Source organism: Mycena indigotica (assembly GCF_014461135.1).
Source record: "Mycena indigotica strain 171206Taipei chromosome Unknown Mind.scaff0011, whole genome shotgun sequence".
NCBI lineage: Eukaryota > Fungi > Basidiomycota > Agaricomycetes > Agaricales > Mycenaceae > Mycena > Mycena indigotica.
This window is the reverse complement of record NW_023503010.1, coordinates 2453626-2465913: the sequence shown is the minus strand read 5'-3', so window position 1 is coordinate 2465913 and position 12288 is coordinate 2453626. Positions and strand designations below refer to the sequence as shown.

The following is a 12288-nucleotide window of genomic DNA, read 5'->3' as shown; positions in this document are numbered from 1 at the left end:
TTTTGGACCTGAAGTATTATACAGTCTCTCTCTAATCTAGGCTCTGTCTTATGTTATCAGAAGGAGCTTTACTATACTCCCTTGACTCACAAGGGCTTTTTTAGCTGCAGTAGGCACTGTAGGTACTACGGAAATCCTATGGACATCTGACAACCCTAGGCCTGGGCCAAGCTTTTAGTTCTTCAAGTTGTCTTGATTGTCTCTGGGTCTCTGGAATGGTTGTGTTCAATTGCAAGGTATACAGAACTCTCGGGTGTTATTTGTGATTAGCAGGACTCAGCATCGTTGATGCAGCAAGGGAATTCGAGATCGATGAACTCGTCAACAAATGTAACGGCAAACAGTCAAACAATAATGCAATGACTTTTCCAAGTGAGCTACTTCGACAACAAGCACCAAGGCATTGAAAACACAGGCAACAACAACTCGGAGATACAATCTAAGACTACAACAACACTACAAATTTTGATTTTCTACTCATCCGCATCCCCCAGTGCATCCTGCAACAAAAGATACAACACCCCATCACACAGCGCATGTGCCTGCCGCACTGTCGGGCCAAACTCCAGGGCCCCCGCCAGCCTTAACAGCGCCGCCCTCGCGCCTTCCAGCCGCCTGATCAGTCCACGCAGCGTGTCCTTATCAAATGCACTGCCAGCAGAGACTTCCCCATTGCGAGTCCACAACTGCAACCCCGACTCGGCGGAGACAGCTATGGGTTTGGTCAAAACTGAGCGACAGCCAGCCGTGTCCCCCAATGCCCGTAAAACACGGAGAATCGCGCTATACGCCGGCGCGCGGTCTATCCAGCGCCCCACATCTGCCTCCGCTCGTAAGAGACTCGCGGCATAGGTTGGCACACGGGAAAGCCGGACCAGCACGGGTAATGCCGGGTCCACCTCGAAAACAGGCTCTTGAGTTCCGCGAGGAGTCCCAGCATGGTGAGGAGGTGGCGCAATGAAGAATGTTAATGAGTGCAGCGGTCCAATGAGCGCCTTGTCAGCTGACCGGCCATGCTGGGAAATTGCGACATGGGCTCGGTCAAATGCAAACAGCGCGAAAAGTGCCCCAAGCGCACGGACAGCGGGACAATGAGTGGGGACACTACACGGTGGCGGGGTAAATTGTTCGTCGTAATTTGGTGAGGCAGTAGAGGTCGCGGGATAAGTTATTAACCGGCGAGCGGGCGACGAATAAATTGGTGTCGGGGCACAACAACAATCGGCAGCGCAACCCGTTGGCTGGCCGCAACCGCGGCAGTGGTTCTGTGTGCAAGTTGGACATCGAGCGTGGAGGGCCGCAAACAACGCGCGTGGAGGCGAAAGGTCGGAGATAATAGCTGGGAACGAAATCTGTGGTCAAGGTGTCAATAAACAAGAAATATGGCGAGAAAGAAACATACGGTATCTAATGTAGCTGGCGGGATCAGGGCGCCACACCCCGGGTTGGCACAAGGTATGGATTTTGCAACGACCGCGTGGAGGCGGGCTAGGGCAGTTTTTTCTGACGCGTCCAAGACACTTGATGTGCTTCTTCGTGACGAAGATGTTGCCAACGAGCGGACGGAACCTGCCCGTGGTGATTTGATAGAAGATGAGGACGACGATACGGAACGAGACAGAGAGGGCGGGAGAGATGCTCGGAGGGTACGGGTAGCAGTGTCAAGTGGTTCATGCCGGGAGGAACGGGCGACACTGGATATGATGGAAGCAATGCTAGCAGAGACATTAGAGTGTGTTGATGCGACGGAGGAAATGGAGGTTATGGAAGGAGAACGTGACGCAACACTCGATAGTGAGCGCGCGGAAAGAGATAATGGGGACAAAGGCCGGTTTGGAGGTGGCGAGCGGTACGTATATGAGGTCGAAGCGGAAATTGACGACCTAGCTGGGGAAGGGGAGCGTACAACGAGTGGCGGGCCACTCGAGGGAGAGAATGAGGGATTGTGGATAATGTCCGATTGGAGGGAAGCCACATTCCATGACCTTGCAAGACTACGTGCTACGGTCTCGTCAGCAGCATATCGCGGGGTTGGGGTGGGCGTATATCCATTGGAAATGGAGCTTGCGCGACTAGGCGATTCTTCCCCAACGAATGTCCAAGAAGAGGCCGAAGAGGTGCGCGAAATCGGGGGTGCTCGATGATGGACCGTTTTCTTTGACTCTGAAATCGCTCTCGCTATTTGCTCGTCAGAGGAGGCATCCGAAAGTGCTGGTTCTCCATAGGCAGCAGCGTAATCGTATTCTGTCGTAAGACCAGTGGAGCTCGTGGAGCTCGTTGGACGGTAAGACCGCCTACTGCTGCGAGAGCTGGCCGGTTTGGACATGATTCGTTGCGCTCGATTAGGCCATAGTTGTCGTGGGTGGTAAAGAGATTAAGGTTAAGTAGGCGATGCGCTTTGGCGTCGCTAAGTAAAAGAGCAAAGTTTGTGTGTAGCGGTCACAGGTGTGACATTTGTTGACTGACTTGTTTTGTCAACAGCAAGAACATCTATCATGATCAACTAAATCTAGAGCGACTTTCAACTGAGATGAACAAACTATGCCCATAGACCATCAATTTGTCGAATCTCTATGCTCACTTTCCCGGAATTCAAAGCACTGTAACTGTAGCCCACGAAGACCGCATAGACCATGCTTTGTTGGTCGGCTCTCAATCAAAGCGCAACCATGCGATCAATGCACAACCACGAACCTCTTGCCTTCCTCAGAAGCATTGTCTGCCTGTCTATAAAAGCAGTTGTGGTCGCCCGTTGTAACATCACTCCACCCCAACGCTCTCTGTCGCCGTGTCTCTCAGCGCTAGCTCGCTCCACTCTCTTTCAAGTCTCATTTCTCAATTTTTTTGAAGTATATTGCTCCTCTTGCTCGTTCCATTCCACAACTAATTCATCTCAAGAATGTCTGGCCTACCTTACCCATATGCCCCCGTGACACCTTCCAAGTCCAAGAAGTCAAAACATAGCTCCCCTCAAACTGTCGGAGGCGACTTCCTCACTGTCGCTCCGGTTGATATCACGCTTTATGCGCGCAATCCTATCGGGCAAGGTCCTGTCGAAGCATTTATGCCCAATCTTGGTCGTGGAGCACCAACCACCCCGAGGACCAAGCCGAAACGACCAACACCCGCCCCAACCTTCCTTGATGTTGACGCCGTCGACATAAGCCCTTACGCACGAAACCCCAAACCGCTTACCCCTATGCCGCTCATGTACAAAGGCCCGCAGACGCCAGTCAAACGGCTTCCGTCACCAACGCCCGACCATCTCCTAGAGCCGCCCTTTGTCCCGTCCCAGCGTCGCAGCCGGAAACCCTCCCAGAGCCCAACACAGTCGTCCGTTTCCAGTTTGGGGCTGGGATCGTCTCCTTATTCAACCCCGTACACAACGCCCGCCCATTCACCTTCGCGCGGCCCTTCCCGCTCGGGATCCTGCTTCTCCCCCCCCCTCTGGGTCACAAAAGTACTACGCGAGTCCCCGCTCCCAGTCGCCAGTCTCCCCACCGGATTCGATCCGCCCAGACGAGGTGTTCAACTACTATCCGCCTAGTAACCGTACCCTCAGCACCTTTTTGAAGCCCTCGTATTCCCCTCGTCATTGAGTGCGATGTTGTTTGGATTTTTGTATCATAGTCTGTTGTAGTCTCGTCTGGTAATCAATGATTCACTCGCGGTAAATTGGGGGTCATGTCAAAGATAACGCAGCGAGGCGTTGCATATCTTGAAAGAAGCCACTTTCGGCAACGGCAGGTCAATCTCCGATCAAACGCGTTTGGCTCATGTTATTTTCGCTCCATCGCTCTTATCAAGTAACCACGACGTTCAGCTGAGGCAGCCGTGCCCTGCCGTCCACTCTTTGCCTCTTCACTGTCTCTGCAATGTCCACCCAACCATCTTCACCCCTCCCGGCCTCGTCAGCCTCATCGACGTTAGTTATGACGCCACCACCCATTGACATCGCAAGAGCCAATGTCCCGCTGGCCAAGGGACCACTGCAGCCACACATCTCCAATCTGCCTCGACGGAAGCCCCAGCAGCCACGCAATCCCAATATGCACGCGAGGAGAGCAAAAGGCATATCGACGATGCTGGCGACAGGATGCAATCTGCGGATGACAACAGCGGGCGAGCATAACGCGTCGAGCTCGTCATCGGGCTCTCAGTCAAAGAAGTCCCAGTATGCAACTAGCCCCATTGTCGTTCCAGTGGTGCCGCGTATATTACAGTCCCCTCCCAACTTGAGCCTAGAGGCAGCACCCTCTCCCATCTACACCCAACAACTAGGGCGACAATCCGGGCTACTTGTTGTTCTGGACACGGGTAAAGATGCCTTACCGGGTGTTGTCCGCATATCTGGGCCTTCAGAGGACTCAAGTTCAACGCTTACTCTAGAATTACCACGAAACACCCACGACAACGGGATGACGACACTCCTGCCAACCCATCTCGACCTGCTATCCTCCTTCGTCGCTGGAATCAAGACCACACGCATCGCGGTAGTGGCCCCTCCAGAGAGCTCTGTCGACGCATTCAGTATCGGACTCTTTCTATACCTCCACATCCACCCCGAGACAGAAACGGACACGGAAATGAGCAGTGAGGCAGACCCGGCAGCGACAAGGGTGCATCGGCTCTTTTGGCGTTGGCATGATATCCCGGAAGAGGATCCGGAAGGGCTGCAGCGTGGCTGGCGGGGGTTATTGAGCAGAGAGGGCCTAGACGAGCTTGTGCATCTTATTGAGCGGACATGATTTGGATTAGACTGGCAGTGTGTGTATCTATAGTGTATCGCTGGGGGTTTACTGTCTGAGGTCTCATTTCACAGGGATTTAGAGATACTGTACTTGGTAATTAGAATTGAACTCCAGCTATTTCCACGCAACAGAGGAATTTCCTCAGACTACTTTTGTGGCTGTTGAATTCCCGAAAAATCCACTCGATAGCTACATTAATAACATGCGTACAACTAAAGAACCTAATCTATTAGCATGACCCTACCACATCAACCACTCTCCGTAGAGATTTGGCCGCTCGCCCCGTATGTACGACTCGAACGTCCGTTTTATCACCGCCGACCAGTCCAGATCCCGTTTGTCATCAGCGACGGTCTCGCTCTCTTTCAAAGGGTCCAATTCCTGTCGTTTCGGCGGCTGCTCGTCGTCTTCCTTCCAGTCGAGCGCAAGCTGTGCCGCCGCCTCCTGTTGCTGCTCCAGCGCTTGCGCCTTCCGGGCGGCGGTCTCGCCCTTGATGAATTGCGGACCAAGATCTGGCCAGTTGCGGGTTGGGTCAAATGGCTTCCACCTGCATACGATCAGAACACGCCACAACACTAAAAGACGAAGAAAATGCACCAAAAGTTGTGGAAGTGGTATGAATATGAGCCCTTGAAGAAGCCCTCGATCCCCAGTGCCTGTGGCGCCGCGCTGTTTTGCTCAGGCGTGTCGAAAAAGTCGCCAAATCTACATCATGAATGAGACAACACTTCTTAAAGAACAAGTAGACGCACTCGGTGAAATAAGGTTGTGGTGGCCGGTCCCGCTGGAAGTATTCGGTATTCAACCAAGCAGCATCGAACAGTGCATCTGGAAGACGGAGGAGAAGACCTTCGAGGTATGCGTCTGCGGTATATCGTGAAACCGTCATCTGATACCGACAAGGTCAGCTAGAGACGGAAGATAAAGAGATAATAACTACAGGATGGAAATCCAGTCCGTTGCGTAACGCGGTCCGGAAAAGGAAACTTCCCAGCGCAGACCCGCGATTCATGCGTAAAACTGCCGTGTTGTACTTCTCTAAACGCGACCATCGATATGCGAACGCCCGTTTGTTGTTCCAAAGCTCCTCCCAATCACGTAGAAGGATCGTATCGGCGTCCAAATAAACCCCGCCAAAAGTATGGCATAGAACGAAACGCGCCATGTCAGAGAGAATCACGCTCATGCGGTCGTATTCCGAGGACGACTTTGAGCCGGTACGATGTAGCATATCGTTCGATTTCGTTGGCTGGGCATCGGTAGTTGTGTTTGTCGTATCACTAACGCTTTGCGCCGCGCTTTCCTCGACTTCCGGAACACTGATGATGTGCCCGCCCGAATTGAACAGCATGTCGCGCAGATCTCTCCATTCGTCTCTAATTTCGTCAATTGCATCAAGTCTCTCTGTCGTATTCCACAACTTGAACCGGATGACATCGTGGAAGCGAGGGTGCAAAAATGGCGCTGCCCATGGATTTTCTTTCAACTCTGCAAACATATCCTGCAGTGCCGTCGGGTTAGGTACCGACGCAGCTGGACCAGGATTAATCCATAACCAGAACTGTGGTCGACACACAGTGGTAGATTCCAGGGTTTTTGCAGGTTCGTGTAATCGCGTGTTTTGGGAGAAAAGAAATGATAGCAAAGCTAAATAGGGCTTGTCTGTGAATGGCCCTGTCCAGAACATATGAAAGAGGCGTGGATTTTCGGCGTCTGAGTCGCAGGATTCATTAAGCGAAGTCGGGGGACGAGGAGTGAGGGGAGGAGGAAGTGTGAGGGCAGGCTCCCATTTTGCGCCTTGCTTTCTAAGGAGTTCGCTGTCGCGATCTTTGACCTTTTCCTTGGCAGCTGCGGGCCGGTAAATGGGCGTCTGGAGGGGGTCCTCGTCTGTGGGTTCAACGTCGGACGTTGTAGAGTTGGCTTCTTCTAAGTAGATGTATTTCCAGTCTTCGAAGCTTCCGCGTCGACTTCTCCGGCCGTTGTCGAGACCGGCGCCCATCCGTAACACTTCCAGACAATCGCGGACATACTTTGCCGGATCAAGTTGAGAAAGACAACAGAAACAATAGGAACACACCTTCCCTTGCGAAAAGTCGCAATGCTTCATAATGACATCCAAATCTGCAATGCTCCCTGGTATCGGGCGTGGGGGAAATGAGACATGAGGAGGTGTGCTGTGAATGTTTGGGTATTTTCGTTTAGGGCCGACTCCAAGGGTATCTGTGTCTGCATTAGCAGCATCGGGGGAGGCGGGCCTATATCTCGAGGGGGTTATTGTGCGGGATTTCGGTGGTATAGCAGGGTTAACAGGAGGCTCGACGATGCCAATTTGTTTCGGGACTGATATACGTTAGCCAATTCGAAAATGAGCGAGAGCAAAGTTAAACGGACTGCTGTGCCGACTCGGGAAGTGCCCGCTCGCAATCTCCCACTGCCATATCCTCTGGAGGTCTTCTTTGCGGAAAACGAGCGTGGGTGGTTCTCCTCGTGAAGACTGGTCCCATTCATTTCGTCCAAAGGACCGAGAGACAAGAACGACGGTGAAGACGACTGCCATGCAGGCGAAGCAGACCAATAAAGGCCCTCGTTGTCGTCGTAAACGAAGTGCAGGCAAAGGCAGACGTAAACGACGATTTTGTACACCAGGAATGGGTACTAGGACAGGTTGTATCCATGGTCCTCCATTGTGGGCACGCCTGAGCTGCTCTTTCTCCCGGACGGCAGAGGAATGCAGGGGAAGCGACCCAGCCGGGCCAAGCATCAGTGGGAGAGCTCAGAAATTGTCGATCACGTGCGGACACTGCATCTGCGACGTGGCGACAAAAAGTCTTCCTCTCTCAATTTGTTGTGAGGTTAATCGAGGGCGAAATGCTTGTGGGCGCTTTTAGGTCCATTATATATAATAAATTCGATCCGCGAGGCTTCCGGAAGTCGCCCAATGTACACCTGCCAACTACCGACTCGGAACCTTACAAATCGTTCTTGCAATTGACAGCTAACCTTTTGGGCTCAACGCGCAGCGATGAAGGATATGATAGTATAAGAGAAGATGAAAACAGGGACTTGATATGTACTCCTTTCGCTCTTTGATGCTAGTAACTCAGAATGTACTTGAATTGTCGGAACTGCCGTCTGATTCGAGTCTGAATCTGCGAATCCAAGGCGGGTGTTTTGTTACGGCGCGAGGACTGACTAGTTCCGAGTACTTCGGATTGTCGCATACAAGTCACACCATCGTCGACGGGAAAAGTGGACTCCAAAACCCGCTCAGTCTTGGTGCTCAATTGCCTCGGGACCCTTGGGCTTGATCCGCCCCAACCAAGTAGGGGGTTGATTCCGGGCTCTCCAATCTTCCTCGTCCGATCGGGAGGACCGCCACTGATCGGGATGCAGTGTGTACTTGGTGCTTGGATGGGTTGAACACTTGAGCGATTGACAGCGAAGATTGCAATGGGATTGTAGTAGGAACCCTAATTAGGACATGACAGAGAGCCGGAAAGCTTCCAAAGTTGCAGCTCCAAAGATTTGATAAAATTGAATCTGGTGTTACCAATGTTGGGCTACGTGTTGGTAGAAAATATATTGCAGTCAACTTTCGCAGCTGAGCATTGATAATCCGTGATGCCGGAGGCCTCTAAGGGTAACGCTTTTAGTATCTACTCCCGCTCACGGGCCAGGCATGCCAAAGATCTTGTTAGACTCGGACTCGTCATTTTGCGAAAATGAATCGGATTTTGCACAAGATATCGGAGGCGATAAGACCATGGTGAGAGTGAGAGGTACCCGAGTGGCTTGTGTGTCGTCAGAAAATCTTTGCGAGCATTATCCGTGGCCGAGCGTGTTGATGACTGTAAACTGAGAGAAAGCTCGCGTGACATCGTGACGCCGCCTCACGCTGCTTGCTTATACTGCTCTCAAGTTTTCCGATTTCAATCTGTTTGGCTTGCTCGATTCCGGATAGGCTGATCAATGCCTCTCAAGGTCCACCCACTTCAATCTGACTTCAATCATTCCTTGTTGCCTCTCGCGTCACGGTTGTCCTGAGATTCTTCTGTTGACGCAAGACTCGAACCTGCTGCGCCGCGTAAGCTGCACGTCGCGTTTCATCTGGCGTATTCTTTTCTTGTTGATTTCGTTGAGTAAGTTGTCCAACATAAGACAATTTGTTTCTCCGCGGTGACGTTGTCCAATCTTCACCTGGCGCTGGAACGCTAATCTGCGCCGATGTAGTGAACACGCTCGGCAGCGATAAACCCGTTGCACAATTCAAAATAGCTATTCTGGCTCGATCCACAGCAATGTCTACTGTTCCCAGAAGTGGCATGGCGCATGCTGCCACCAGCAACCAACAACTTGTACCTACTTCGCTTCATCTCTACTGTAAGTAGGCAATTAATTCTGATCAACCCACCGACAGTAGCTCAATCGGCGACTCCGGTGTGTCACATGCGGAAAACGCCGAAGCCGAGAGTTATCGGATGATTCACAGTTCCGGATCCGATCCGTGATCCTTCAAAGAGTCAACTTCCAGAGCTGGCTGACTGCCAGACGGTCTCACCTCGGAGGTCATGTGCTCGTTCTGCTAGTCGCAGCCCGTTCCTATCCGACAAATTTCTTGTTGCAGTCTTCCAATCTTCGGTGATCCATCCCGCTAATAAATTGAATAATCCCGCCCTCCGTCGGCCTTCCGGTGGGCGGATCTGATGATCAGTGGCGATCGAAGTATGTCGCCGGTGACTGTTCTCCGTCTGCCAAGGCAACGTACGCCACCGCCTGCCGGTCATGGTCCAAGTCATGGTCCATGATCGCCCAAGTCAAGGCCCAAGTGGTATTGAAGTGGGAAAGGAAAAAACTGGTCAAAAGAACTGGTCTGAATCGGCATGCAATACAACTCGAAGTTACCGTGACACCGTTAGTGAACCCATGAAATGGATTGAAACGAAGACAGATTTTAATTTCAGTCCTAAGTCCAGGACTTGTTGTTGTTGTTACGCCTTCCCTCGAGAAAGCAACCGGACCCGACCGTCGCACCTCTGCGATTCTCGGATGCATTTAGGGTCCACAAAGCAAAACTCGAGCACGTAACTGGTTGCGTCCACGAGGGTGGCCTGCGAAGACTACATGGTCTGGATCACTACTAGCACATACCATTACGCTACTGCATGACTGGCGAAATGCCTGCTCAACAATGGCAAGTATTCTCTGGATGAAATCGTGGAGTTATTCACATTTTTGGTAGCTAATTGTGAGCCCAGGTAATCTGCAGTCGCACGGGGCAGTCCATTGTTGTTAGGGAGAAGCATTTCAGATACACACGCTTGGCGTTTCCACCGTGGCCCGTAGCAGATAACAAACATTCTTGGTTTAAGGATGCATCCAAGAGAGTAAACAAAGTAAAAAAAACCTTCTGCTCCAACAGCCTGAGCGCTACCATAGAAGCTCAACCACCATAGTCATCCTGATAACGCCGCCCTGACCTACGAAATGTGATCCATGATGGAACTTGTTTTGGCCAAACCTCAAAGAGGGCCCTTAGACTCAGAGGGGGCTGCGGGGCAGTCTGATCTTGCAGATGATCATCGTTGGTCCACGCTTACATGATCGCCGTTTCAGCTGATCCTCCCAAGCTTGAAGATCCTCCGGAGCCACCACCCCCGGGTCACGCTGTGCGCATGGGCCTCCAATGTTGGCCTACCTCGCGTGAAAAACGGTGGCGGACGATCTCCCGGCTTGAATACCATTTCACGAGAGGCAGAGAAAAAAAAAGAAACAAAAAATATTATAATACACTATTAATACTGATGAAGGGACGTGTTAAATTCTACACCGAGCGATATAAGAACTAGGTTTTATAAGCAAAGCAAAATGGCTAGGATCATGCGTTGGACTTGGGTTGGTGGTATACATGAGGGATAATTACAAGTACATGCAAGGGAGAGGTTATGACGGTAGCATGTTCGACTGAAGCGCGGCGCCGCTAAGAACGTCGAAGGTCGGCATCATGTGATGCACTCGTTTTCGGGGTGGCTGGCCGGAGAGTCCCGCCATGTCTTGGCCGTTGTGACAATATGGCCCATCGTTATAATGCGCGTCTTGCAGACCATTGTGGTGCTCCCACGTGCGTGAATGCTTGCGGGATTTGCTCTGGTCCTAGAAAAAAATCAGATAAGACCATCAAATAGAAAAACCAGGGAGAAGAAGGCGCACATCGAGATGGCTGGAAGATTCGGTCGGGTAGAGGCCTTGGCTTCCATCCACTGGCCAGTCCATTTGTTTCGAAGCTGGCAGCGTCGATCGCATCCCGTCGGCTGTCCGGAAGTCCTGAAGAGAAAAAAAAAACACGCCCATTCAGCACGTTGTTGCCGGAACAAGTAAAGAGGGTACATCGTAGCGTGGACTGGGTTCATCGCCAGAGACAGAAGAGTGGCGAGACTGGGCATCGGCCCCGCCTGCCTGGTTTCTGGCCATAAGCGCTGCCACTAGGAGGGACACATTAGATGGCCTAGACAATCAAAGAGCCAATGAGACTCACTGTAATCTTCATGGCGCTGCTCGGCTGCCCCCAAAGCGGCCCTGGCTTGCCGTTCCGCCTCGAGGCAGTTGGTGTATCGGATGAAAGCCTCCTGGGAATCTTTTTGCGCACGCAAGAAAGTTGCTCGACAGTTGTGGAGTGCTGAAAAATGAGTCAGGAGATGAGAAACAGTCTAATAAACGCCACACACCAGCTGTCGTTGATTCTTGCAAGTCGACCGAATGGACCGCTGGGGAGCCGGAGTTGCGCGAAGTGGGCGGATATGTGCGCTCTGAGGGTTCAGGCGATGGCGAGTCGACCGAGTTGGAGTGGGGGCGCATAGGATAAGATTCGGGGGGTGGCGGAGGTTGGGGCGGCTGGGCATGGGAAGAAGATGAATGGCCCGGGTTTCTCAAGCGAGGGTTATGCTCGACGCCGGCGGCCTGCCGCTCAATGAACTTGCGCAAAAACGTCAGCTCGATGTCGTCAGGCATGGTGTATGGGGGGCCCTGAATGTCGCCCTTTTGCATAAGGAGTTCGAGGTGGGACATGGTTTTGTCCTTTAGCTGTTGTAGCCACTCGTGAAGCTCCATGTGGTCTTGGTCAGCGCGTGCATCGTAGTCCTGTCTCCTACGAGCCTTTCGCCAGAAGGTTTTGGTGAGTTTGAGGGCGCGGTTAACCTCGTTGTCAAGAGTGCGGTACCAGTCGCTGGCTTGGGCATTAAGACGGACAGCAAGCACCCCCGGTTGAACGCGTAGTTGGAGAACACAGCGCCCTTCCCGGTCTGGAGGGCCTAGTACACCCTTTTGGCCTTGATTCCCTCTTGTTGCGCCGCGGGAGACGTTTCCGAGCTCGGGCCAGGGCAGATCGTCCGCTGCAGCCATTGTCGTGTCGGTGAAAAGTCAAGTCGCTTCCTCACAGACCAGCCAAGTTTATAAACCGGATCGCTCATTTCGTTTAGAATCGATCATCGAATTGCTGACTTGCCGGGCTCCCATGTGCAGCCCCCCTTCGTAACCATGTCCC

General features: G+C 52.3%; 4 protein-coding genes across 4 annotated transcripts; 1 reads left to right on the top strand and 3 right to left on the bottom strand.

Annotated features, from left to right (window-relative positions):
- Positions 1–473: 473 nt before the first annotated feature.
- On the bottom strand, positions 474–2326 carry MIND_01187000 (uncharacterized protein; the record flags this gene model as incomplete). Its single annotated transcript, XM_037368382.1, has 2 exons — positions 474–1352; positions 1403–2326. 2 exons carry the CDS (start codon positions 2324–2326, stop codon positions 474–476), a joined length of 1803 nt encoding a protein of 600 aa, XP_037215308.1.
- Positions 2327–3857: 1531 nt separating this feature from the next.
- On the top strand, positions 3858–4748 carry MIND_01186900 (uncharacterized protein; the record flags this gene model as incomplete). The annotated part of the gene is made up of 1 exon (XM_037368381.1): positions 3858–4748. The coding sequence occupies exon 1, from the start codon at positions 3876–3878 to the stop codon at positions 4746–4748; it is 873 nt and encodes a 290-aa protein (XP_037215307.1). The 5' UTR covers positions 3858–3875.
- Positions 4749–4991: 243 nt separating this feature from the next.
- MIND_01186800 (uncharacterized protein) lies at positions 4992–7512 on the bottom strand (the record flags this gene model as incomplete). Its single annotated transcript, XM_037368380.1, has 6 exons — positions 4992–5298; positions 5349–5456; positions 5504–5640; positions 5692–6780; positions 6829–7091; positions 7143–7512. The coding sequence occupies 6 exons, from the start codon at positions 7510–7512 to the stop codon at positions 4992–4994; spliced, it is 2274 nt and encodes a 757-aa protein (XP_037215306.1).
- A 3179-nt stretch (positions 7513–10691) lies between these two features.
- On the bottom strand, positions 10692–12155 carry MIND_01186700 (uncharacterized protein; the record flags this gene model as incomplete). Its single annotated transcript, XM_037368379.1, has 5 exons — positions 11474–12155; positions 11284–11424; positions 11136–11230; positions 10959–11072; positions 10692–10901 (listed from the first exon to the last, which is right to left on the bottom strand). The coding sequence occupies exons 1-5, from the start codon at positions 12144–12146 to the stop codon at positions 10692–10694; spliced, it is 1233 nt and encodes a 410-aa protein (XP_037215305.1). The 5' UTR covers positions 12147–12155.
- Between the last annotated feature and the right edge of the window lie 133 nt (positions 12156–12288).